The 27,419-nt window shown below is 45.6% G+C and overlaps 3 protein-coding genes across 3 annotated transcripts; 1 reads left to right on the plus strand and 2 right to left on the minus strand.

Annotated features, from left to right (window-relative positions):
• The first annotated feature begins 10,614 nt into the window (after positions 1-10,614).
• On the plus strand, positions 10,615-11,806 carry LOC123398311 (two-component response regulator ORR41-like). Its single transcript, XM_045092789.1, has 4 exons — positions 10,615-10,787; positions 10,893-11,048; positions 11,186-11,305; positions 11,424-11,806. Exons 1-4 carry the CDS (start codon positions 10,734-10,736, stop codon positions 11,475-11,477), a joined length of 384 nt encoding a protein of 127 aa, XP_044948724.1. The 5' UTR covers positions 10,615-10,733; the 3' UTR covers positions 11,478-11,806.
• Positions 11,807-15,425: 3,619 nt separating this feature from the next.
• On the minus strand, positions 15,426-17,413 carry LOC123397135 (BTB/POZ and MATH domain-containing protein 2-like). Its single transcript, XM_045091800.1, has 2 exons — positions 16,364-17,413; positions 15,426-15,791 (listed from the first exon to the last, which is right to left on the minus strand). The coding sequence occupies exons 1-2, from the start codon at positions 17,411-17,413 to the stop codon at positions 15,426-15,428; spliced, it is 1,416 nt and encodes a 471-aa protein (XP_044947735.1).
• Positions 17,414-23,100: 5,687 nt separating this feature from the next.
• On the minus strand, positions 23,101-24,685 carry LOC123397136 (BTB/POZ and MATH domain-containing protein 1-like). Its single transcript, XM_045091801.1, has 3 exons — positions 24,607-24,685; positions 24,406-24,472; positions 23,101-24,325 (listed from the first exon to the last, which is right to left on the minus strand). Exons 1-3 carry the CDS (start codon positions 24,683-24,685, stop codon positions 23,101-23,103), a joined length of 1,371 nt encoding a protein of 456 aa, XP_044947736.1.
• Positions 24,686-27,419: the final 2,734 nt, after the last annotated feature.

The following is a 27,419-nucleotide window of genomic DNA, read 5'->3' on the forward strand; positions in this document are numbered from 1 at the left end:
GGGGAGCTGAAATTCTTCTTAGGTCTTCAAATTCGTCAACAAAACAATGGAATCTTCATATCACAGGAGAAATACCTCAAGGATGTTCTGAGAAAATTCGACATGCATGAATGCAAAAGTGCCAAGACTCCAATGTCTACCAACGGTCACCTCGGCACTGATGAAAATGGTAAAGATTTCGATCAGCAGGTATACCGTTCTATGATTGGCTCTTTATTGTATCTATGTGCATCTAGGCCAGACATAATGCTTAGTGTTTGCATGTGTGCACGTTTTCAAGCAAAACCGAAGGAATCACACCATAAGGCTGTGAAACATATTCTTCGATACTTAGCTCACACACCAACACTTGGATTATGGTATCCCAAGGGCTCCAATCTTCAACTTGTAGGGTATTCTGATTCAGACTATGCTGGTGACCGTGTGGATCGCAAATCAACTTCTGACACATGCCATTTCCTCGGAAGATCACTGGTTTGCTGGTCCTCAAAGAAGCAGAACTGCGTATCACTCTCCACTGCCGAAGCTGAGTACATTGCTGCTGGTTCTTGCTGTGCTCAATTACTACGGATGAAGCAAACCCTCAAGGACTCAACATGAAGAATGTGCCTCTCTACTGTGACAATGAGAGTGCTATCAAGATTGCCTACAACCCAGTACAGCACTCGAAGACTAAGCACATCCAGATTCGTCATCATTTTCTTCGGGACCATGTCCTCAAGGGCAATATCCTCATCGACCATGTGAAGACTGATGATCAACTGGCTGATATCTTCACTAAGCCCTTGGATGAGAAAAGGTTTTGCAAGATGCGGTGTGAGCTAAATATCTTAGAGTCTTCAAATGTTTTGTAAAAACATGCACACATCCTAACACTTATGCAAAGTTGATGACTTAGATGTGCAACACATGATGAAACAATTTTCTTCAAACGATGAAGAAAGTCACTCTGAATGTGAAGAAATTAACGAATAAATTGATTCTCAGGGCCCTACGACAATTGTACGCGGCGTCTGTAATCAACATTCTTATATGGTGGGCAACGCCACCGCCCAATGTGAAATTCCTCAAGTTGATTTTCTTCAAATGATCAAATTCCTCACAATGCATTTTTCTTCAAAACAACTGTTCTTAATTGTGATGATCTATTGCAAAATCTTCAAAAACACTTGATGACTTTCATTTGCCTAGGTAGACTGTGATTTCTAGTCCTCAACAGCATTCACTTATTGTTATTTCTTCAAGTTGATGTTTCTGCTAAGTGAATGTGATCGGACCCGATTTTCCCTCTATGCTATACTTATCCAGTCTATTCAATTCTTCATATGCGTTCTACTTGAAACTTTGTTCAAAATCCTCACTGCATCCTTGACAGCTGATGATTTTGTAACAAAAATCCTCAAATCTTCGAAAAATTGTTTTCATCAAAGGAACAGTAACTGAACCCCCACTTCCCATGATTGGATAGCCACGATCTCCACTATCTCCACCGCATCGTACGGGAGCTACACGTGTCCTGCGGAGACGTAGAGGCAAGGGCTATTCGGTCCGAAACTTTCGCGTCAAACAGTAACTTTCGGGCTATAAATATGTCCTTAACCCCCTCGGTATCATCTTCTTCGCCTCATCGCTCTCCTGCCACAGCACACCGAACCCTAGCGCCACCGCTGGTAGTCTTGTCGCCGGCAAGGAAGAGCTTCACTGCCTCAACCTTCTCGCCGCCAGGATCACGCCGGAGACGGAACATCTACGTCCGCCACCGCCGTAGACGTCATCTGCTGCCAAGTTAGGGTGCATTGGACACTTGACCGAAGAGCCTCTTCAACGCCACCTTTTTGTGTTCTTCGTTCGCACCTTCCAGGGTAAATATATCCCATTTTTACAACAGATTATATCTAAAATTTTACCTCTCCAATGTGAAATCTGTTTTTCCTCAAGATACGATGCGCACATGATTCCTCAAACACTATCCATCACCACAATCATTGATGAACTAGCTAAGCATCTAAGATTTTCACGAGATTCCTCAATTGTGCGAATTTTCGGATCTGTACAACTCTGGAACCCAAGAACAGAATGCTTAAGCAAATTCCTCAACCACTGGTTATATTCCTCAAACTGTCAAACTTTTCATTTTCTTCAAATCTGAGAACGCATATGACCTCTCCAAATTCCTCGCAACTATACTCTGTTCAGAGGTACACACATGTCAGCTGATGAATCTCTCGGTTCTCATCACATTAACTCATTTGCAGCGTTTCTGGAAGAAACTCTTCAAGGCTCATCAGAATCCTCAAGAGTTCAAAATCCTCAGATAGTTCCTCGTCTGAAGAAAATGGAGGAAGAAAGGAAACAGAGGGGAGGAAAGAAACTGGAGCAGAACACAGCTGTGGACATTCCTGATGACATATACCTGGACTACTACACGCGTGATGATGAACCTGAGACTATGCCTAAAAGAAAGATTAGGCTGCAGAAAATTGAACGCAGATGGACAAAGGAGTTGAAGGAGTACATGTTTGTGACTCCAAAGTATGCGAAGAAATTCGCCTTGAAGCCTCCTGGCAAAAGGGCCCCACTTGAGGATCATCAAGTTGCTCATCCCTCAAGTCTCATGACACTTGATGACTACCCAGAGGAAAAAGAAAGGCATCTGGCCAAGCTCAAGAAGCAAGCAGAAACAGCAGTGAAGAAATTTCATGAATCTTCAGCTGCTGCCTCCGGTGCTGCTCATTCCTCAGCAGCAGAAACCTCAGGCTCCGAGATTCCTCAACCAATGTCTGTGCCAGCAAAGGCAAAAGCTTCAAAACCCCAAGAAAAGTTTGCATAGGCTTCAGTCACCAAACCCTCAGCTCCAAAACCCTCGGTTCCAAAACCGTCCACATCAAAACCCTCAGTACCAATCGCATCCACACCAAAGTCCTCAGCTCCACCTCCAAAGCCAGTACAGAAGAAAGTCGTGAAGACTACGACTGCCAGCTCCAGCTCCTCACTCCCAGCTGCAACTAGCTCGGAGACAAAGTCTTCAACTCCCCATATGAAGACTTTGGCTACTACTGAACCTGCACCTCTGCCCAGCCCAAGCAAAATCATCACAGTCCCGTCTGCATCAGAGGGAAGTGAAGAATATGATGATGAAACTCTGGAAGCCATCATCAGGAACAAACAAGAAAGGGTAGCACAAGCATCAGGCAGTGCTATTCCTCTGGCGATGGACCCCAAGGTCCTCCTCGATTTCATCAATGTGTGGTATGAAGACCCAAACACACCCATTGATGATTTGAAACTTCCTTCTGGTGTCAGCCACATGGTGGCTACTTTCATAAACGAAGCCAAGTGGAAGGAACAGAAGGCCAAGCAGGTAAAGATTGCAAAGGCTAGAAAGGAGAAATTCCTCAGGCAAAATGTTCTCAAACTGACGCCTGAAGCATTGGTGTCCACCCAGGCAGAACTGCAAGTCTTGACTGACAAGTGTGAGAAACTGTCAGATCGAACAAGCATCAAAAGCAATTTCATCAAGCTAGCCACTAGTGTTGTTGATGACTACAACAGACGTCACCCCCCACCAGCACCAACTCCTCAGCCCCTGGTTGAACAGCCAAAAGATGCATCTCCTGTTGAGGAGGAAATTCCTCAAGCTGAGGAACAATACCAAGAGCGCCGTGCTGATGAGCCGGCCATTGAAGACATCATCACTGAGACCGCTCCTGATGAAACTGCTACCGATCCAGCTGCTTCACCAAAGCAGGCTGATGACTATGTTCCAGCTGGTTCCTCACTACCAGCTGAAGAATCTGTTAAGAATACACCTTCCCCAAAAACTTCAAAGGTGAAGAAGTTAATCCCGTCTGCATCAGACGCGAAAAAGACAAGGGCTGCTGAGAAGGAAGCGAAGAAGAGAAAAGCTTCCTCAGCAGAAGAAAAGATTGAGGCAAAACGCCTCAAGGAAATTGAAGAATCTGCCCCACTGGACCCGGTGCCTCTTAATGTTGCACCCTCATTTGAAATGGTCGTCGTTGGTGACCACACTACGAGGGCATATGAGGAAATGAAGGATGCTGCCTCTCAGGAGCATACTGATGAGGAAATACAGATTGATGACAGTCCTCAACCTCATATTCCTCAGAAAGAGACTACTGAAGCCTCAGCTGCAGCAGCTGATGAATCTGCTTCTGCCACAAAGTCAGCTGATGAAAATCAAGCTGAAGAAAATGTCCAGTCTGAGCAGGCTCCTCCCACTGAACAAGCTGATCAAACTCCTCAAGCTGAGAAGGATGAAGAAATTCCTCAGCCTGATGCTCAGCTAGAACAAGAAATTCCTCATCCTGAGGAAACTGCTGAAGAAAATGTTCCCGCCCATGACAATGAATTCATTGTCCTCAACCCAGAATCTGCCATGGTTGTTTCCCCTCCCATTCCTCAGCACAATCTCAATCCAGTTCAGCCCCTGCCATTCTCGAAGAGGCCAAAGTTTCAGAAAGAGAATTTCTTTGAGGAACGTATGTATTTCATCGGAGAGAATCCTTATGACAAGCCTCAAATGAGGCATCTGAAGTTTTGGACAAGGACGCAGATGAACTACTATGCTTCTGTGCTCTGTGGCCGCAACAAGATATTCCAACACAGACACATTCCTCATGCTGACCTTGAAGAAATTCCCTGCATGGAACCAGTCCTCAGTGTACTATATGATGCAGGTTTGCTCCCTATGTGCTCCGACATATCAGATTGGAATAGTGAGCTAATTCTTCAGTTCTATTCAACTCTGCACATCTCGGGCAATGCTGATGACATCAACACTTGGGTGTTCGACTGGATGACCCAAAATACTCACTACAAGGCTCCAGCGTCTGAACTCCTCAGAGAACTGCCCGTACCAATTCCTTCAGAAGGGGCAGTGAAGCTTTATGGTGAGCGTGAGCTGCCAAATGGAATGATGGAAGTCCTCATGAAGCCTTTGGCTGCAGGAAAACCCTCACGAACCACATTCCTCATCCATGAGCTAAAGTACACACCACGGTCTGTCTACCGCATTCTCTGCAGTGTGCTAGCGCCAATCAAAGGCCATGATGATGACGAAGATGTCGTCGGCCTCATGAAGAACATCCTCTTCAACATCATTCACGGTATCCCCATGAATATCCATGATTTCTTCTTGAGGACTTTGGCTGACAATGCAATGTGCCCCTATGATCACAAAATCTATGCACCATGGATCATGAGATTCCTCAGGACAAGGACAGGCATCAACTTTCACGCAGATTTACAGAACCATGTTGGTTATATGCCTCCTATCCGGGTAAACAAGAAGACTTTCGAGCCCATTGAGGGAAAAGGAAAGTCTGTGATTGATGAAGGAAACATGCCCCTTGATGGCCAGTTCAAAGAACCAGATGCATATTCCTCATGGGACGACACTGAGACTCGTCCGCCAAGCCCAGTTCCTCCTCGCGTGCTAACCACCAGAGAACTTCTTCTCAGTCTTCATCAGAAGGTGGATCACAACCACAAATGGGTCAAACGCCAGTTTGGTGCCATTGTGAAAACCCTCACTGAGACACAGAACAGTGTGAAGCTTAATCATCACTATCTGCATGAGGTTTTTGATCGCACCTGGGCTACCCTTGCACATCTGAAGACCCAGACTGAGCTTGAAGAATTGAACTTTGAGCAGGACTTTGACTGGTCGTGGCCTCCCAAGAAGAAGTTCAGGCCCATTCCAGTGCCAGATCTTGAAGACAGTTCCTTCTCGTCCTTCCGCACCGCCGAATCTGATGAGGAACAACTTGACACCGCGACTGGCCCAAGGAAGAAGACTACACCCAAGAAGCGCCAAGGATCTTCCTCAACTGCAAAGCAATGAAGTCTTCATGGGCGTTAGTCCTCAGTTTGTCCTTTTTGTTACTTGATGACAAAGGGGGAGAAACTTGAGAGTTAGTCTTCAAACGGGATTTATTTTTGGGGCTTATGAACTATATTTAAGTTACAAACTCTTGGCTCTTCTGAAGTTTTTATGTAATGAGTTGTAACTTAAGCCCGATGGTACTCTGACGCTTTTGAACGTTTTTCTTCGCATGCTTATTCCTCAAGTTTTAATGCACGCATGCTGAAATTCGTCAGATACCACTTGCCATCATGCATCCTCATTCTCTTCATATGATATGTTGTATGTATGCATGATTTACAAGATTCAAGGGGAGATCTCCATGATATAAATCATCAATGTGCATATGCTATAAAAGCAAAATCATCAAGCTATGCACATCTTCAGGGGGAGTCTCTGTGAATCTTGTTTTCAAATTCCTCAAATGAGTATTTACACTTCATATTTTTTGATCCCTGTTGAAGACTTAACCTAACTGTCATCAACCACCAAAAAGGGGGAGATTGTAAGTGCATCTAGTGCCCCTTAGTGATTTTGGTGGTTTGAAGACTTATAGGTTAAGTATCTAATGTGTTTTTAAGTGTACACAGGATCTATAAGTCATTGAGGAGTTTGAGATATTTGAAGAATATCGACCCCTAAAAATATATGTCTTCAGTTGAAGAAATTGGTCTGAATCTGAAGAAATGAATCGCGAAGAATTTACGATGAAATGGATATTCCTCATGAAGATATTGATATTGAGAAGATCGGTGGTTCCTGAAGAATATCGTTCTGAAGAAATTGAAGCGTGAAGATTTTCGTTTTCCGTTTTACTTTCTTCGCATTTGATGAATAGGAACACCGTACTGTTAAAGGGGGTCAAAGTAACACTATGGAATGGATTTCCTCACGATGCTCAACCCAAGCCAAATCCTACTAAAAGCCTCAAGTGAGGAATATGAGTGACAGGAGGACTCTCACAATTGAGAGTCCCGACCGTTTCGATAAGCCACGCCAAGTCACTGATCTTATCCACTCCAACGGTCATATTATTTAAGGGCATTAATGTCAAATCATGTCGGGATGCTCCCAGGCTATAAATAGCCGCCCCCCACAACCACTAGCTGGTTGGCTGCTCCGTTAGAAACTGACACTTGTCATAAGAGCAACCCAATTCCTCAGAGCTTTCGAGAGTAAATCATCAGTGAGGAAATACACCACCCACCGAAACCACAAACCAAATCTAGTGATTGAGCATCACTGAAGAAGTTGTTCCTGTGTGGGACTGAAGCCTTTTACCTTTGAGGACTGTGCATCCTCCAGACGGTTAGGCGTCATGGTCTAGAGCAATCCAGCAGTCAATTGTGGATCGCCGGGTGACCGAGTTTGTGAGGGTTTGGAAGTCTGCCCTGAAGACTTACCACGAGTGTTGGGCGAGGACTGTGTGTCCTTAGCTCAAGGAGAATACGGTAGGGACTGTGTGTCCCGGGACTGGGTGTCCTTTGGTTTAAATACCAAGCCGCTCCAAACCATATGTACAACTGTCACAGCAGTTGGAACTGGGTCATCAACTACAGTCTTCACCAAGAATCGGGTTCTAATTCCTCAACTCTTTACATTCTCTGTATTATGTGTTGATGACTTTCACAGTGACTGTTTGAAGAATTTGCTGAAGACTCTCTCTGAATTTCCTCAACCCCAAATTCTTCACTTGAGTAAATCATCATTTGTATTCTGCGTGCCTGCTTGTTGTGCAATCTGTTTTCATAATCTTCACTCTGTAATACTGCTGTTGTGAACAATTGCACAACTGATCCTTAACTGTTTCCGCTGTAAGTTAGTCATCAGTGAGGAATTTCCTCAAAAGGAATTTCCTCAGTGATGAAATTCTAAAAATCTCCTATTCACCCCCCCTCTAGTCGATATAACTCACTTTCAGTCGGCTTTGGCCCAAACGAGTCGGGGAACTCCTGTATGTGGACGTGAGGTTACAGGGTGATGGGAGTACGCTTGCGCAAGCGCATGTGGGCGCATAAGGAGCGGTTGTGATGTCATGTGTGTGTATTGTGCGTGCGTGCATGCATAGAGCAAGGAAATCTGTTGAGCTTGAGAACCAACCATAGCAGCTTTCTTCGGGCATGTGCAAGGGCAGTGACAGATCTTCAATGCGACCTTGTAAAGGGGCTCGGTGAGTCTTAACTAGAGTCGAGGGGGGTTATCTACTGTATTGTGTTAAATTTGGCTTAAACAGTATTAACTACTATGTGTTTATGTAAAAAATGATTGGGGGGAGTATGACCCCCCTTTGGCCCTCACTAAACTTCAGCATTTCGCCTCGGGAGCTCCTATGTGAGCCAGACGACTAGTAAAGGTGACGTCTCACCGTGGTCACGAAATGGAGGCCACATCGGTTCGGGGAGAACATAGTCGACCAAGGCGAGCAGCACTACGACATGGGTCGGCGGTGGAGCTAGACGTTGTAGGAAGAAGTACTCGGGGAAGCTTTGCTCGCGGTGGAGATGTATAAGAGGTGCACCAGGTCGCGGCGAAGGCGATGGAGCATTTGTAGATCAGGAATGGAGGTCCTTAGTTGCCATCAATCTTGACGCTGATGACGACATACATCAACACGATTAGGTGAAGCGGGCGTTGGTCTTGGGTGTCCTCCGTCCAATTACTTCATGTTCGCGTGCATCGAGCGAGCAGAGGCAGACGAAGCTATTGGACGTGTTCATGCGGTCAAATTAAGGATGTGGTATCATGTACAATGATGGTGCTCTCTTGGGTGCACACTGTGGAAAGGAACCGAGAAAAAGAAGAGGGATGCTGGCAATGCTGGAGGAAGGAGAAGCTAGGTTTGAATAGGCCTCACGATGGTAGGTTTATAGGCGCAAGAGCTCCTATTACAGCCATCGAATCAGTCGGGAAGCCGACATGGAGGTAGGATCTTCCTGCTGTACAGGAGGAGGAACAAGGAGGTGATTGGGGGGGGGGGGGGGTGCTGCGCGCAGTAAAGAGAAGAAATGGGGCTGTCTAAATAGAGTGGTAAGGTGGTCTGGCTTTGGTTATCTCTCCCCCTCTGTTTCTTCCTTTTCTATTTATAAAAATAAATAGAGAGCTTGAAGAAAGAAAGAGAGGGTTGGGAGATGAGTTTGTGCATGAGACCAATTTTCCTAGACTTATTAAGATATGAGTGATCCAGGAAAATGGAATGGGACATGGTTGCAAAGTTTGAATTCAAACTTATTTGAACGTTTGAATTAGGTCTAGGTCCTAGCTAGGAGCGCCCCCCCCCCCCCCAAAAAAATGATATTTTTCTGTAGAGCTTTGGAAAGTAAGATGAAAGTTATGGGCAAAATTTGGTGGCCAAGCTTGAAATAGAAAAAGGCAACGGGGGTTTTTGAAAAGTTTCAAAAGAATTTCAAAAAGCATTAAATAAAAAATGAAGGAAGACACAAAAGAATTTATGAAAATGCCCAAAGGTTTTAACTTTGCGTGAAGCATTTAATGGCATGATAAAAAGAAAAGCAAAAATAGATATTACCATTAATATTGCAACAAAGTGTGGTCTTAAAACTCTGAGATATTACTCCCTCCGTCATATAATATATAAAGTATTTTTGATATTATAAAAACGCTATTATGTTATGGGACGGAGGGACTACGATTAAGGTGAGCGCCACGACGACGAGCACACATGCTAGTGTTGTCGCCCTCAAAGCAACACTTGTCGGGCGAGCAGAAATCTCCGAAGTGAGAGAAGAAGTATTAATAGCGGATGACAAATGGCCTCAATGTCCTTGAGTTCCTCGAACCTCATGGAGCGGTTGCCGACGTGCTCCGGCCGCTCGAAGAAGAGCGTGTTGTCCTCATGCAGGATGGGTCTTGTCCAACAACAAAAAATAAGACCAACATAAGGACTAACCCTCGTTGATTTTTTTCATAGAAGAAACTCCGCAAGCGGCAAGCATCGGGCAGGCTGCCAGCAACCCCAGCTGCATAGCCAACAGGTCGACGCCTTGTCCAACAACAATGTTGCCGCTCGCAGTAGTCGGGGGTAGGTGAGCATGATGGACGTGCACTCACCACCGTGGGTCAGACACTTAAACAACAAGCTCACAGAAGATTAAGATGACAGAGCTTTCTATTGCTGAAGTCACCGCAGACACTTAATAGATATAGAGTGCACGTGTTCGTTTCGAATGAATGAAAACAAATCAAAGAGAAGGACACGATCGAGCGCTGCCGAGCCTAGATGATCAGTATGCTAGCGGCCGCTTACACGAGTCCGGGCGAGCAGCCACATACCCAACCAACGATCTCGGCGAGCCGAGTCACCACCACCCCTCGATGCTCAAAGTGGTTTGCTCACAGACGATACAGCTCGCTGCTCGCGTGGCAACCATGTCATGCATGTGCGCGCCCTTTGCTTGCGCCCATGGACCGGGCTGGCTGGCTGGCAATTATTGTTATTGCTTGTTGCATTTGCATCCCGCGCTCGCGTCCTCACTTGCATGTAAGTAGCTACGTACTCCTACGTCTACGTGTATTGTGTTACCGGCCGGCCGTGAGGAAGTAGCATACGTGGGGCTAGTTAACACCGGGCGCGGGGCGGCAGTGGTTACGATCGTACAGATCCTTGCCGGAAAGAGGCCAAGCACCCGCAGATGACGTGCAGATTTACCACCCATGCAACTCCGTGTAATGTAAACGTCGGGGAGATACACCGTCGTGATCTCATCTCTGTGCTCTCGGCCTCAGCCCTCGTCCATCCATTCATCCAACCATCGACGGCACTCGGCGCTTAAAAAGCAAACCTCTCTCTCTCTCTCTCTCTCTCACACACGCACACAGAGGAAGACGATCGATGGATCGGAGGAGGATCAGAGTGCTCCTGGTGGAAGACGAGGAGATCAACAGGGTACGTGATATCAATTTGTTCCTCGATTTATTCATGCTGGAGAGTAGCTTTGCGATCGAGTAGTGTGTGCATGATGTTTGTTTAGCTGATCATGTTGAAGCGCAGGTTGTGGCGAGAGCGGTGCTGAGGGCGGCCGGCGTGGAGGCCGACGAAGCGGAGAACGGCGCCGAAGCGGTGCGGCGCGTGCGGGAGCGCGTCGGCGCCGGCGCGTACGACCTCATCCTCACGGACAAGCAGATGCCTGTCATGGACGGCCACGAGGTATATACACGCGCGGTCAGACACTCGATCGAGATGGCTTGTGTGTGCGTGTGTTCGCCTCGCCATTAGCCCAGGCCGCCTGACGAGTACGTGTGGGCGTGGCACCGCCGACCACGCGCGCGCGTGCGTGCATGCAGGCGACGAGGCAGATCCGGGCCATGGGGGTGACCACGCCCATCGTCGCCGTCTCCAGCGACAGCCTCCCGTCGGACGTCCAGGCTTTCATCACCGCCGGCGCCGACGACTTCATGCCCAAGGTGACGATCCATCCAATCCACCAGATCAATCGTGTTTTGCTCCTGATCCTGATGTGTGTACCGAACGCCCATGACCCTCGCTCTGACTGTTTCCTAATGCACGCACGCATGCATGCAGCCGCTGACCAAGGAGAAGCTGGGATGCATTCTCTCCAAGTTCGGGCTCGCGTAGCGGCCATGAACTGGTACAGTACTTAGCTTGATTCTTGCAGATGACGAGGCACAGGTACCCCCTTTTAAGAAATAACATGAGGTGCTGCCACACTACCTCCCCTCCCCTGCTTCCGGTAGATGGATTAATTAGTGCTACTCCTTGCTTCGCTCATGTAAATATATATGGATTAGTGAACAATATGTGGATTGTACTCCGAGCAATGATCGTTTGGACTTGTAAATCTAAGCCTTTTATGATGAAAAATAGGGGAGAAGTCGTCAAGTTTTATTTCGTTCTCGGCTAAGCATGTCTCGAGGGTTGCTAATAATTCAGCGGATCTTTTTCTTTTTTTGTTTGAAGGAAATAATTCAGCGGATCTTTGTACCAAGTATGCTTGTAAACTTTCGGTTTGAGAATGCTGGCTCGAGCCTCGAGGAGTGCCCACCTTTTTGTTGTAAGTTGCCCCAGGGCAGATTGTAGCTGAATCAATGAAGCTCCCCAAGCTCATCGAAATAAAAGAAAAAATCGAAGCTTTGTATGATGGCCCGCTGGGCTTATTGGGTGGCCGATTCAGTCAATGGGTCTTTGTGGCTTATTATATCTGAATTTCGTGGTCCCGTTTACTTCAGTTCATCTTTAAAAAAAAATCAGTTCAATTCTTTCTAAAAAAAACCTTCAGTTCAATTCTGAATCGTATTTGCGATTCAGATATATACTCCCTTCGTTTCAAAATAAGTGTCGTTGCTTTAGTACAAAATTTATACTAATTTTATACTAAATTTGCATCACTTAGTTTGGAACAGCGGGAGTACAAAACATACAAGTAGGAGTATCTTTTTGCAAACAGAAACATTTGTTTCCTTAGGATGAACTTGTGATATGAATGATTTTTTTCCAAGAGGAAATCATATTTTGTCTTGTGTGAGCAGTGGTGGAGCTAGAGGGTGGACAGGGTGGGCCATGGCCCACCCTAAATTTTTCCAATAGCCTTACATAAAATATATATTTAAAAAATAAATTTTATGAACAATTCTACTGTTGGTCCACCCTGCCATATTGGGCTGGATCCGTTAGAGTGATCTAATTGACTCTACAACAGGACATTGGGATGAACAATTGATTAGGTGGCATGTGGATGCTCAAGAGTTCTCGCTATCTCACTGCCCTGCATGAGATGAGAGATTTCTTGGCTTGAAACCCAACAAAAATGGGTGGTTTTACTGTTCGGTCGGCCTACAAAGTGGAATAGGAAAGCCAGTTTGGAATTAAGCTGCAATAACCTGTAGGATCCTCGTTTGCAACAGATGTTTGGGATTATGTTTGGATCCATCTTTGTCCAGCAAATATCAAAATATTCGCGGGCTCTCCACAGAGCTATTCCCTGTTGCGCAATCTTGGCAAACAAACACCTAAAGATTAACCCATGTTGTCATGCGTGTAAACTAGCTCCTGATAACATCAAGTGTTTGTTGTGTGAATGTACCTTAGTAATCCAATTGTGGAAGCTGCTTGGGATTTATGATACTATCAAAAGAGCAATGTAGGTGGACAGGGCCAGCGAAGCAATCTTGAAACATGTGTTCTGCCTTCCTGAGCAGGATATCCCAGTTCTTGGGTTCCCAAGCTAAAGGAGACAATGGCTACTGCTACATGGTACTTACGGTTTGAATATGGCAAGTTGACCCACGGGGAATAGACTCGGAAATTTGCCCAAATTAACTTGGCGGTGAGAGGTTTAACAGTTAATTTCATTATTTTTTTGATGCGTCCAAAGGCCGAGGTGAAATCGGCTGCATGGTTGAAACCAAGGTGTGGCTACACTAAATTGAATGTAGACGCTGGTTTCGATAATGATTGACTTGTTGGAACGGTTGGGGCTGTTTTATGCGACCATGAAGGAAATTCATTGCGGCGGCAAATGGAAAAATTTATATATGCTTTCACTCATTTACTGTGAAAGCTATTGCTGTGGAATTTGGGATGAATCTAGCTCGAACTGTCGGTTGCAGTAAAACTGAGATCAACTCAAACAGTGTGCAGGTGGTCGCGGCATACAAAATGGATATTCTCCTTCGGTGGACACTATCGTCTTTGATGGATGTTATTTTATGTCTTTAGATTTTAATCATGTTATCTTCGATCATTGTAATAGAGGGAGTAATCAGCTAGCTCATGAACTAGCTAGGCTAGCTAAATTTTTTCCTCCGAATACTTGGTTGGAATCCACGGCCGATGCAGTGATTCTTTGATTGTAAACAATGTAACGATTGTTGTGACTGAATAAATGAGGTTTTGACTATACAAAATGATTGATGTAATAAAAAAGAAAAAAAATGAGGTTTTGCCCAAATTAACTTCTTGCTCTAAACAAAAGTTTCCAAGAACTAGCTAGGCTAGATAGATTTTTTCCTACGAATACTTGATGTAATAAAAATGAGGTTTTGCCAAAAATAACTTCTTGCTGTAAACAAAAGTTTCCAAGAACCAAAATCCAGCATTTCATCAAAACATTAGTTTATGCGAGCCTGCTAGTAGTGAACAGAGTTTGCCTAAACCAGATGTCATGAGCACTGGAGGAGTACCGTGAAGACATTGCAATTGAACCAAGTAACAAAGAAAAATAAAGGGGAACTAGTTGAAGGCTTATAACCGCTGGAGTGACTGTTCATCATGAACTAGCTAGGCTAGCTAGATTTTCTCCTTCGAATACTTGGTTGGAATCCACGATCGATGGAGCAATTCTTTTTTTTTTTTTAGCAGAGTACAATCGAAGTCACTCACATACAAGTCGTCACTGACGCCTTCGTTATCGACGGGAACGTCTCCTTCCACTGAAAGCACTTCGCCGGAATACCTGGAATAAATTCAGAAAAAAACAAGCACCAACGTCAAGTCTGGAACTTGAACTCTGGTGGGCAGTCTTAACCATCCAACCGCGGGTTGGAGTGATTCTCTTGATTGTAAACAATATAACGATTGTTTATGACTGAATAAATGAGGTTTTGACTATAAGAAAATGACGTTTTGACTATAAAAAAAATGATTGAGGTAATAAAATGCGTGGCTGAGACAGCGACGCTACAGTGCTGCTGCCTTTGTCACGCGTGAGCCATAGGATCTCGGATCAACGGTTAGATCGATCCTACAGTGCCTGGCTACAGTACTGCATTACATCAATTTTTGATCGGACGCTTTGCAGTGGCTAAGGCAGGCTACTGTAGCACTCGTCTTAGCCACGCGAATCTGGATCCCTTTGCCCAGGCAATGTAGATGTATACGTGTTGAGTACGTTAGAACATACCATTTGTAGTTAGTACATGTACGTGTCCATCTCTGATTCTACATACTAATAGTTCTACGTGTCCATCTCTGATTCTACATGGAAACCCCCCATGTATCACTAATATCTGTGATACAAAAAAACCATGCATGTCAAGGCGGCGTACCACATCTGTACTCGCCCTTTCATCGAAAGAAAAAACAAAAGCCACATCAGTACGGCAAATATCCTCTTTTTTTTTTGCGGAAGTGGCAAATATCCTCTTTGACTGGCACGACACATGTAGGACATTGATCAATCAATCAATCAAACAAACAAAGGCCCTGTTTGGATACTCTAGCTTTGCTAATGGTTAGAGTTAGTTTCTAGCTCATGACTAACCTTAAACTAACTTTAGTTAAATATGTGTTTGGATGGAAGGATTAGATTGACAATAGATGCACTTTATGAAAAAAGAAAAGTGATTTTTTAATGGACCTCATGAGAACTAGCTCCAATTAGTATCTCTTGGCTGGTGGAAGAGGGAGAGAAAAATATTTTTTAATGAACCTCATGAGAACTAGCTTCAATTAGCACCTCTTGAGTGAGATAGTTTTTTTGGGTGGGTTAGATGCAACTAGCTCTAATCTAACCCTTATGTTTGGATACTTTAGGGCTAGTTGAACCCAAACTAGCTCAAACTAACTCTAGTCCATGGATCCAAATAGAGCCAAAGTTCGCTCGCTCCACGCTCCACGGTCGTCGTTGCGGTCCACTGGAACATTTTGCCACACGAGGATGAGGAACTCGACATCACCACCCGGAGATTCGGTGATGATTTGATACTTTGGTTTAACCGCTGCTCCAATGCAGGAGTAGATGGTATGTCCTTGATTAGGGAATTGGAGTGCAATGTTGTATTGCATTTTTCTCTTTCCTTCCTTTCTCACCTCTCTTTGAATTAACTCGGACTCCGGTTGTACAGTTTTTACTTTAACATATTGGTTCAGGCCAGCATAAGCCTCCGTTGCACTGTCAAACTTAGCCTCAGTTTTAAAGCGAAAAACTTCTCGCTGTATGAACCAAATTTTGCAAAACCAAAATACAGCATTTCACAGAAACACTAGTTTATGCGAGAGCCCGTTAAGTAGTGAGCAGAGTTTGCCTGAACCAGGTGTCAGGAGGACTGGAGGAGTACTGTGAAGACATTGCAATTGAACAAAGCAACAAAGAAAAATAAAGGGGCGCTAGTTGAATGCTTATAACCTCTGGAGTGACTGTTCATCTAATTAGCACAACTAATAATTCTACACAAATGACACAGTGACCAGACAGAAAAAGAGGCCGAGAAGCATACTAATAATGAGAAAAAGACTCGAAGTACTAATACTAGTATTAGATAGCATGCGATCTTTAGTAGTCCCTCCATCTCAAAATTCTTGTCTTGGATTTGTTTAGATATGAATGTATCTAGTCAAGTTTTAGTATTTAGATACATCCATTTCTAAACAAAGTTAAGACAAGAATTTTAGGACGGAGGGAGTAGTACGTATCTTTTTGGGCATGTGATTGCAAATGACATGCATGCACTGAAACCTCATGTCCATGCCTTTGACTTTCATCTCCCAAATTAACCAGCAATAACCTTGGATATGAGGAGATCCTTCATTGTCTTGGTTAAGTAGTCAAACCCCTCAGACTCCCTGACGGCATTCAGATTCGTCAGAGAGCCCAAGAACACCAAGCATGCCTTCTTAAGCCCATGGCAGTGGTGCTGCTCTGCCAGTGCCAAGATGGTCGTCACGGAGCTCGTATCGATACTATTGCACAGCTTATCTTCACAGATCAGCATGAGCCTCTCCAAACCGTACCTGTCTGCTGCAACAAGCAAATGCTGAGCCATGGCATACTCATCTAGTTGACTTGTATCAGGCGGTACATCATCAGTGTAGATGAAAATAAGCAAATTGCTGAACACCTCTGCTTCCATGTCATCTATGTGTATGGCATTTTTGGTGGTGCCCTCCTTCATCGAACCAAACAGCTCTGCTCTGAAAACTGGAGAGCGTGCCGCGAGCACGTACCGGTGCGCCCAGAACGTCTCCCCACCGACTCGGAATTCAACGTCGGCGCCCTCCTTGGTCGACAGGAGATCTCCGAAGTGCCGATGCATGTCAGATGGTGGCACCACGATGGATGGTGTCTCCTGCTTGTAGAACCCTCTCACGGTAATGTCGACCTTGACAGTGAAGGAATCGTCTTTGAGATGCTTTGATTTCTCCAACTCCCCCCTTTTGATGAAATTATGGTGTCCCCAAGATTTACCTACAGCGAAGTCGCGGGCAGGAGATGCTTCGGAATTATTCTTGATGGTACAGTAGGAAGGCACCTGATTTCCATCTTGCTCGAGTAAACTGAAACTAAATTGTGCATTGACGGGTTCGGTGCCGGTGACGGTATCATCCAAGCAGAGAAAGAGGGATATGTAGTCCGTGCTGTCGGGCTTCCACCCGTTGGGACAGTAACGCAGACGCCACGTGCGGCCGCCCACCCGGAAAGGGCAAGATTCAATCTGCTTGCCGTTGGGGACTTCCTTGGTGCGCGAGTAGCCGACGATCTTCAGCACGTGGTAGCCGCTCACGTCGCCGGCGACGATGGAGGAAGAGGAACCGGAGGAGGAGGTGGAGTGCGTCATCGGCTCGCAAACTTAGGGCAGGATGGTGTTTGCCTTGTGCCTTACTGCATGACGGGAGCGGCGAGGGCTTTGGGTGCTGTGTCGAGGGCAATCGCCTATTGCGATCGCGACACGAGCTACCGTCTCGCAGGCACCCATTTATTCCGGTGCGGCGGCTGCTATATGCATGCACAAACACGGTAAAAGAAAAACAAAGGGACCTATAAACTGCATGCACATCATCACATGCATCTTCTTGACTTATGTATTGACATGCACCGGCTAATTCATCCTCTCTCCAACATACATGCATGCAATGATGTCATCAAGATTTTCTTTGATGTTTGAAATTTAAAAAGTTTTATCTACAAAATCGTTAATTCAATCGATGATCCGTTTTCATCATTGACTTTCTCGCGACGAGTTCTTCGAAACTAGATCCCATGTCGACATGGTCCGTCAACTATTTTTTTCTCTTCATAGTTGCCACATTTTTTGACTCACTTTCTATATTATTAACCACATACTTGCCTGAAAAAATAACTTAATTGACATTTTTTAATGTGATTTCGCACAAAGCTTATTGATGCTTTTAAATCAAGTTGTCATAGTTAACAAATTATCAGTGGCAATCACCTCTAAACATGACAAAAATTGCATAGTTATAATTATCAAAGGACAACAAATCATTTATAGCATCTTGACAACTAAGTTTTTGTAAAATTGGCAACTATGCAATTTTAAACTACTACTAGTATTATTAGTACTAACCAGATGCATTTAGCTTGTGAATACGGTCTACCAACACATGTTTTGTGTGTAACACTTTTTTTTACGGATTTTTTGTGTGACGCTTTGTATGCAATTTATATTTTTGTGATGTCATCTGCATATGCTTCTAGCCCACGCTGCTGTGTGCTGAAATATGGATACATGCGGCACATGGTTCACGTCGAGAAAAAAATGACAATTAAGTTATTCTTTCCGGCAAGTAAGAGGCTAATAATACGACAAGTAAGTCTAAAAATGTGATAATTATGGATGGAGAAGAAAAGTTCTCGTAACATGTCGACATGGGGTCTAGTTTTAAAGATCTCGTCGCGACAAAGCCAATGATGAAAATGGATCGTCAATTAAATTAACAATTTTAGAGATAAAACTTTTTAGATTTCAAACCAATAGAGTCTGCTACCCGTGACATCTCCCAAAACATCACTGTTTTGCCACTGTAGTAAATAGTTCACGCATCCTGCTTTTTCTTTATATAATACTTCCACCTTGCTTTGGCGACACAATGTACTCATCCACTCTGCACCGTTCGGCTGAACTATTTTTACTAGACTTAATCACATGGGTCTGTGCGTCCGGCCGCCGCACGAGAACGCGATGGTGCGGCGCAGTCAGTTAGATTTTCCGTTGATTGATTGATGGAGGCATATTTGGATCAACTTTAGAAACTTTCGTGCGTTTTTTCTTCTTTTGGTTCTATACATTCTTTTTGTTTGTCTAAACAATTTATCAGGTTTTATAGAAACTTTCTTTCCTTTTATTCCTTTTCCTTGCTTTGAAGTACATGTCGACTTATTATTTTTGTATACATATATGAATATTTATTTATTCATGTTGAACTTTTTTTAAATGCATGGTAAAGGTTCTTTAAAAAGACATTTGAACTTTTTTTAACAAATGTTAAAAAATGCATGCTAGACTTGTTTTTAAGACATGTGAAAGGATTTTTTTTCAATATAGGTTAATTTTTTTTCATAAATGCCTTGGACTTTTTTTAATGCACAAAACATTTGTTAAGTGTTAGAACAATTTTTGGAATGTCATGAACATGTGTTTGAATGGTATGAAGCATGTTTGCACGGACATTGTTTTTCATTTGAAACGCGTGACCATTTTTAAATGTCACCAACAATTTCTTCACTTCCTTTAAAAAAAATATTCACTCGTATGAATCTTTTGTTTCAATTGTACAAACTTTTTCTTCGAATTGCACTAACAGAATTTCACACTACATGAACAGTTTTCAATGTATGGTGAATTTTTTAAAATTTAAGTAAAATAATTTTGAATTTATCCCACCCAACTATGGACCGTGCGGGGAACTTTTCTGACATGTGGTTTGCTCCTCTCTTCAGCATTTCCAAGACCCAAATGGTTCGCATCACCTCGGAAGGCAGCTCGCCAGATAGAGTCAGCTATGTGAGGATTTTTTTTTAGAAAAGGAGGATGACCCCCGGTTTCCGTATCTGGGAGATGCATGCGACTATTTTATTGATTATTTTCGAGGACCTTACAAAGTAGTACATCAATATGTCTGAATCCGTCATCTTGGCAACATCTGCCGCTACTCATATCCATGAAGGGGTGCAAGCTGGGCCAAATACCCAGACTTCTCACGAAGCCTAACATCTAAAGCCGGAGGCCCCGACCGAGCCACATACCAGGTCTGGGTCACAAACCGGTCTGACACACTCACATGTGTCACTGTCACCATCTTCCACCGATTCATCTTCAGAGCAGATCCAGGTGCCAGCCTTCACAGGTGCCTCCGCCATCGACGCCACCATGACGCCAAACGACGACCTCCACCTACGTGAGTCCATCTCCAAGCAGCAGACGCAGATCCATGCTAGGATAGGGACGCACCACCGCCGTCGCTCACCACCCACAAGCCCCACCCAGCCCCCAAGGTTTCCAAAGCGACGCCTTCAAGAAGGGAACGACGCCGTGAGCGCCGCCGTCACCCAACAAAGTTAGGGCTTTCGCCCGGGAGACCTAGGGAAAGGGAAAGTGAGGGGATCAGTCCATACCGACACCTCCAAGGAGGGGAACGACGCCCTCAGACGTCGCCGTCGACGCGGCAGGCCATGGCCGGCCAAGGATTTTGCCCGAACTAAATCCCCGCAACCAGCAGCACCTCCTGTACAGAACCGGCGACCCAAGGAAGCGCGGCCCGACCAGGCTAGCCCGCACACCGAACAAGGGAGGAGGGGATGCGCCAGATTGCGTGCACCATCCACCGCAAAAGCCGTTGCCGACCGCCAACGACCATCGGATCCCGCCGCCCGCACGGCCGGGACGCCAGATCCACCGCCCGCACGGCTGCTAGCTTGTCGTGCCTCGCCCATGGAGCCTCCACTCCAGATTCGGGGTTCCCCACGCAGAGGTAGGGCAGCCAAGGCCCCGCCGCCACGATCCTTGGCGTCCCGGGCTTGCCCGGCGGCTGCATCACGCGGCGGTGAGGAAGGGAGGGGGAGGGAGTGGGGCGGCTAGGGTTGGGAGGGAGGGGGGGGGGTGGGGCGGCTGTTGGTTTGATCTGGCGTATCATCTGTATCAGCTATGTGAGGACGATGTTCAGAAGACTTTTCGTTCAACCAGCTTCAAAACCGACAACTGGAATGATGGGCAACCCAGAAGAATTGTGTTGCTCCCAGCTTGAAGGTCGCTTCATGAGCTACTAACGGTTTCCCACCTAAGGGACCTCCGTGGTGGCGGTTCCAGGCCTAGTGGGTCGGACTGAGAACCCCTTTTATGGGCTTCATCCTGGGCCACTTTGAACGGCCCATGGTAGTATACATGGCGATTCCAAAAAGACTTGACATACAAGAGAGGAATACAGAGTTATGGGGAGTTCTACCTCCTGGCCTAGTTGTGTAAACACTATGACCCCCCGTATGCTATATAAGCCGAGGGTCGGGCTCTTCTTAGAAGACATTAGAATCTCTTGATGCTTTGTACTCTGTATCTTATCTTATCTTACCTACTAATAATATATAATATAATATTTATTATATTTATACTAATAAAGCATTTTGCTTCTTCCGTACGTCATCCAAATTGCCCTTAAAGTTGACTAAAATTACCCACCAATGCCACCTATAAGTCATAAAAAACGTTTCAAACAGGAAAATCTCCAGACTGGGCCGGCCCATGTAGGCACCTCCTATATTACGCTCTAGGCGTTGAAAAAAGATACAGCACACCTGTTTGGGCTGACCCATGCGTGGGCGCCTGTTTTTTTAGTTTAGTTTTTATTTTTATTTTCAGTTCCATTTCGTTTTTCTACTTTAAATAATTTAGAACTTCAAACAACTTTTCTCAATTTTAAGAAACTGAGAATTTCGAAATAAAATATTAAAAAAACATTTTTTTTAGAATTCAAAAACTACTCAGGAGTTTTGAAAAATGTTTGCATATAAAAAATGTTTAAACTTTGAGAAATGTCCATAGAATAAAAAAGTCAACGATTTTAAACAAAAGTCCGTGTAAAAATCCTAAAAACAGATCGCGCCTCTGTTTTTAGTCTCATTTTTTATTTTCATTTTTCTGTTCCATTTTTTAGTTTAAATAATTTAGAACTTTGAAAAACTTTTGCAATTTATAAAACTGGGAATTTTGAAATAAAAGTTTGAAGAAAATATAAAATGTTTGTGAATTCAAAAAATGCTCAGGATTTTTGTAAAATATTCGCATATTCAAAAAAATGTTCATAATTTTGAGAACAATGTTGGTGAAAACAATAAAAGTCCATGATTTTGAAAAAAAGTTTGTGTGTTATTTTTTGAGTGCAATTGAAAAAAATGTTTGCTAATTTAAAAAATGTTCATGCGAAATGTCCTAAAATTTTAAAGACATAATATGATCAGCATCATTAGAGATTATAATTATTTTTCTCCCGTTGCAACGCACGGGTCCTTTTGCTAGTACACCTAAACGCAATAGAACACAAGCATGACAAAGGGAATTATCTTCTCTAGAAGTCATTGTTGCCATAAACACAAATATGCAAACGGATCATAAAATTAGATTCCAGTGCAAAAGATAAAATAGATTTGAACTTGAGAATAAACTGAAAAAGCATGGGAGGATGGAGCATAGCTAGAACAGTCAAGTTGCAGCGCAGGTGGTTTAAAAAAAAGTTGCAGCCCAGGTAGGGAGAGAAAAAGCTGACCAACAAAGCAGTACTTATGGGCCTGTTTGGGACTGCTCTACTCTAGAAAATTCAGCTCCGTTCTAGAAAACATAAGCCAAACGGGGTAGCTTCACGATATACAGCTCCACAAAAAAACTAGAATCTGGGGTCCAACTTCCTGTTTTTTATGAAGCTCTCTAGGAGGTGCTCCATAAAATTATAGAAGCTGGAGTTGGATCGAAATTACCCACCACTGTCATCCGTAAGTGGATACCCCTTTGTTTCTCCCCTCTCATCCAATCAAATAGATCCTTTCCACCAAATTTTCCATTCGTGAAGCTGAAGCTGGATAAAAGCCAAACATTTCTCTTTAAAAGACCTACAACTTCTATGTGAAACTGCTCCATAATGGATTTGGTGGAACGGAGCTGTTTTTGATGAGGCAGAGCGGTCCCAAACAGGACCAATGCGTGCCAATCTCAGCTCCAAGCAAAACAATGGCTGCTACATGCACGGGATATCCTCATATCCCGTGCATGGTAGACATGCCTTTCTCCATCTGATCAGCATACAATTGTTAGCTTTGCACACAACTAGCTTGTCAAACATTAATAATTCTCCACGAAGGCCGGATAAGATGGCCAAACAAAAAAGGGCCAACTTACATCGCATCCTTGTGAGAACAAGACTACAAATAAAACTACTAATACAAGTATTAGATAGCCTGCTGGGTCTTCACTAACTTCCTATTGCAAATGACATGCATATGACTGAAACCTCATGTTCATCATGCCTTTGATTTTCTTTTCCCGAGTATACTAGGAGCAACGTGGGACAAGAGGAGATCCTTCATAACACCAGGGCAGCTCTTGGTTAAAAACTGGAAACCTTCAGACTCCATGGCCCCATCCAGATTCACTGGCGAGCTGAGGAACAGCAAGCATGCCGCCTTAAGCCCGTGGCAGTGGTGCTGCTCCGCCAATGCCAAGATAGTGGCCACCGAGCTCGTATCGATATGATTGCACAGCTTCTCTTCACAAATCAGCTTCAGCCTCTCCAAATCATACCTATCTGCTGCAACAAGCAAATGCTGAGCCATGGCAGACTCCTCCTGTTGATCCATAGCAGGCAATGCATCCGTGTAGATGAATGCAAGCAGAGCCTTGAACACGTCTGCTTCAATGTCATCTATACATATGGCCTCAGTGGTGGTGCCCTCCTTCATGGGCCCAAAGAACTCAGCTCTGAAGACAGGAGACCGCGCCGCGAGCACCAATCGGTGCGCCGAGAATGTCTCCCCGGCGACTCGGAACTCGACATCGACGCCCGCCTTGCTCGACAGGAGATCCCCGAAGTGTCGGTGCATGTCGGACGGTGGCACCGCGACGGATGGTGTCTTCCGTGCGTGGATCGCGGTCATGACAGTGACTTGTACCTTGACAGTGAAGGAATCGTCCTTGAGATGCACTGATTTCTCCAACGTCTCCCTTCTGATATACTTGTTGAATCCCCAATTTGTTTCTACGGAGGAGAATTTTTGGGTACCGGTTCCCCAGCTATAGGGCAGCACCGGATTCCCATCTTGGTCGAGCAAGCTGAAGTTGGCCTGCGCCTTCACGGCCTCAGCCTCGCCTACGATATCATCGAGTTCGACATAGAGGGATAGGTGATCGGTGTTACTGGACTCGAACCCGTTGGGATAGTAACGAAGATGCCATGTGCGGCCTCCCACCTGGAACGGGCAAGAGTCGATCCACTCGCCGTTGGGGACATCCTTGGTGCGCGAGTAGCCGACGATCGTCAGCAAGTGGTAGCCGCTCACGGCGCCGGCGACGATGGAGGAAGCGGAACTGGAACCGGTGGAGAGACCATTGCCGGCGGCACGCGAGGAGGTCGCCATGGTGTATGGCATGGTCGGTTTGGGCCGGTCGCGGTGGAGACGGTGACCCGGCGGCGAGGGTTTGTCTTGTTTTATAACCGGACGGCGAGGGTTGTGGGTGCTGTCTCGAGGCCTACACGGATAAAGCAACTGGAGTCGGCTGCGGACACACGCCGCGTACGTACGATGCAGATCGGACGTCCGTGCATGTACGTGCCATCTTCTTTCTTGAGTGAGATAGCCAACGTGCCATCTTCAACAAGGAAGCACGTGCTATATACTGCACCAAAGGCGAGTTAAAAAAATTACTACACCAAAGGCCTTTTTTGACAATTTAGGATCCCGGCAGACCGCCCGGTCACTGATCGGGTACAAAAATCGACCCAGTTAGACCTCTCAAACGCCAGGGCTGACCGGCACCCCTCATATCCAGTCCAAATATGGGGCGGATATGGGACGTCCGGGCACGCCCGCCACGTCGGCCTGACGGCATGGCCCCACACGGACTCGCGTGGAAACCTGACGGTCCGACGGACGCCTCGACCGTGGCCGGGATGTGAATGTCACGTGGCGCCGCTCCGGCTCCCCGCCCGAGGCCATAGCTGGCTATTTAAACCGGCCGACGTCCCCCATCCCTAGCACATCCACCTCCTCCCTTTCGTTGTTGCCATCCGAGCCCCTCCACCTCCTCTCCCCCGCTCTTCGGTCTCAGTATGGTCCGTCATAGGATCACCACCTACGCTCAGCTGGCGCCGGAGCGTTGGATGCAGATCGAAGCGGAGATCCAGGGGTGGCGCACCGCCCGCATCGCTGCAGGTCTCCCTCCGGACTCGTCGAAAACGGAGAAGGAGGAGGTGCAGCCGGAGGAGGAGGTGCCGAAGGCCATGGGGGAGGACGGCCCGGAGATCCACGCTCCAGGCTTAAACACGACGGTGGCGTAGGCGGAGTTCGTCGTCGTCCAAGTCGAGGAGATGGCAGAGCAGCAGGCCATCATGGATTCCATCTGGGATGAGGCCGAGGTGGAGGCCAACCGTCGGCTCATCCGGCAAAGGCAGTCCGAGGCCGACGCCCTCTACGCCGAGCTCGATGCTAACATAGCGGTGGAGGAAGCCGCAGCGGAGCAGCCGATGGCGCCGGAGGAGGCGGAGCTGTAGCAGCCGCACATCTATTCATCGGAGGGCACGGAGATCATCGATATCTCCGACAAAGAGTACGTAGTTTCTATGTAGTACGTAGGTTCATATGTTGCATGTATTTTTTAAGGATTTGAGGAATCAATATGAAATTTCCGGATGCAATAGTCTGTTTTTGAGGCGTGCCCGGTCAATGCATGCGGACGCGTGTGAACAAGTCCGTTGACGTTTGAGGGACCGGATTTACAAGTTGCAACTGTAGATGCTTTTAGAGTAGCCAAAGGCAAAGGTATTTCCCTGCTGCAAGAGGATATGATCGTGGGAAATTCTTCTTCTTCTATTTATATTTTTTCTTTTTTCTTCACAAAATCTATTTGCTGTTCTTGTTCATCATCCCCAGTTATATACTAATTTACAGTAGCCAAAGGCTAAAGGCTCTATGCATGTCATTCTGGAAACATTGATATCATTGAAAGACCCCGGCAAACAAAACAAGCAATGCCAAATTCATAGATCCTGTGAAGCCACGGCTTCAAGCACGATGATGGGTTTACGTTTGTACCCGGTGTATTGCCCTGTCCAAACAACCCAGCAATTCTTCCACCTTCAATGCATGCAATCAATACTACCTAGCAATGTCTGGCCATCCCCTTGCTTCGTTCATTGCCATGAGCTTCTTCATGTCTTATTCATTTGGAGCTCCTTCATGTCTTATTCATTCGAAGCTCGAAGATACTCCAGGCCAAAAACCTGAATTATTGTCTTGGCAAAGACACCTACACTTTCGATGGTGGTATCTTCGCCAATGCGAAGATACTCATCGGCTTAGTCGGTCGGAACACCATATGCTATCACCCTCATCACCACTGAATTATTTTGATATGCACCAAAACCTATCAAACCGGCAGCATTCCTACGTAGGGTGAAGAAACGACAATTTTGCTCGCAAGCCTTGACGATGCGGACAAATAGCAACCTACGCTTTCGGTATCACCTACAGAAGAGGTGAGTCAGATATGTCGGTACCTCTACGAAGTAATCCTTCATGAGCATTTTGTCGCCCAAAGCTCGGTTGCGGGGAATGCGTAGCCGGCTGACCGTCGATCCATGGCGTTTTTTAGTCGGCCCCTCCTCAAACCATCGACGAGATGCAACAACAGTAATCGTCAAGAATGAAGTTTTCTATGTTCGAATCATTGAACGAAGACGACGAGGACAAGCTCCAATCCATCTGCAATTGTGACAAAATCCGGCATGAGTTTGACTAGAACATACAATATCGGTAAAATCAAGCACGAACTAGCCGGCCGAACATACCTTACATGTTGGCCGTAGCTCCCCTGCGCGTCGCCCCTTTCTTCTCCATGCCGTCCGAAGCTCCCTCATGTCGTCGCTTTCTTCTTGCGCCCACTCGAAGTGGCGCCACATCTTCCTTCCCCCGCCGGCCGAAGCAGCATCGCATCGTCCTCTTCCCGCGCTCACAATCATTGGAACCTATCGAATCCGAAAGCTACGAGCCCGCGCGTCGAGCTGGGGGGGGGGGGGGTCCATGGCGGCGACGGCGGTCGCGACCCGCGGACACAAACGGTCACCTCGCCATCGACATTAGGTGGAATGGGTGCAATGGAGGGGGCGGAGCTTTCTAGCGGCCTGGGGCAACCAGGTGCAGCACCTAGCGGCAGGTATGTGCGACCATCTAGCTGCATGAAGCAAAGGAAAATTAAGTTCTACTCCCACGGTTCCATATTAGTTGACACTCAAATGAATGTATCTAGCCATATGTCAGTGCATGATACATCCATTTAAGCATCAACTAATATGGAACGGAGGAAGTATTATGCAAGAAAATTGAACATGTAATTAATAAGCCAAATAGTATTCAAACTAGAAAGCGATGTGTTTATTACAATCACAATGTCATCTAAAATGAACCTCTGCACAAATACTAACATCTTGGCAAGTAAACAGTTGAACCCTTTTACTTTTGGATGTGCTCTTGTTTTATCAATTTTATGGGATTGGTGACTATATTTTTTTTTAAATGACTATATGATCCTTAATTCGAAAACAAAGAGCTTCAGATATAAGACAGAA

Source organism: Hordeum vulgare, chromosome 5H (genome assembly GCF_904849725.1).
Source record: "Hordeum vulgare subsp. vulgare chromosome 5H, MorexV3_pseudomolecules_assembly, whole genome shotgun sequence".
In the NCBI taxonomy this organism is placed as follows: domain Eukaryota; kingdom Viridiplantae; phylum Streptophyta; class Magnoliopsida; order Poales; family Poaceae; genus Hordeum; species Hordeum vulgare.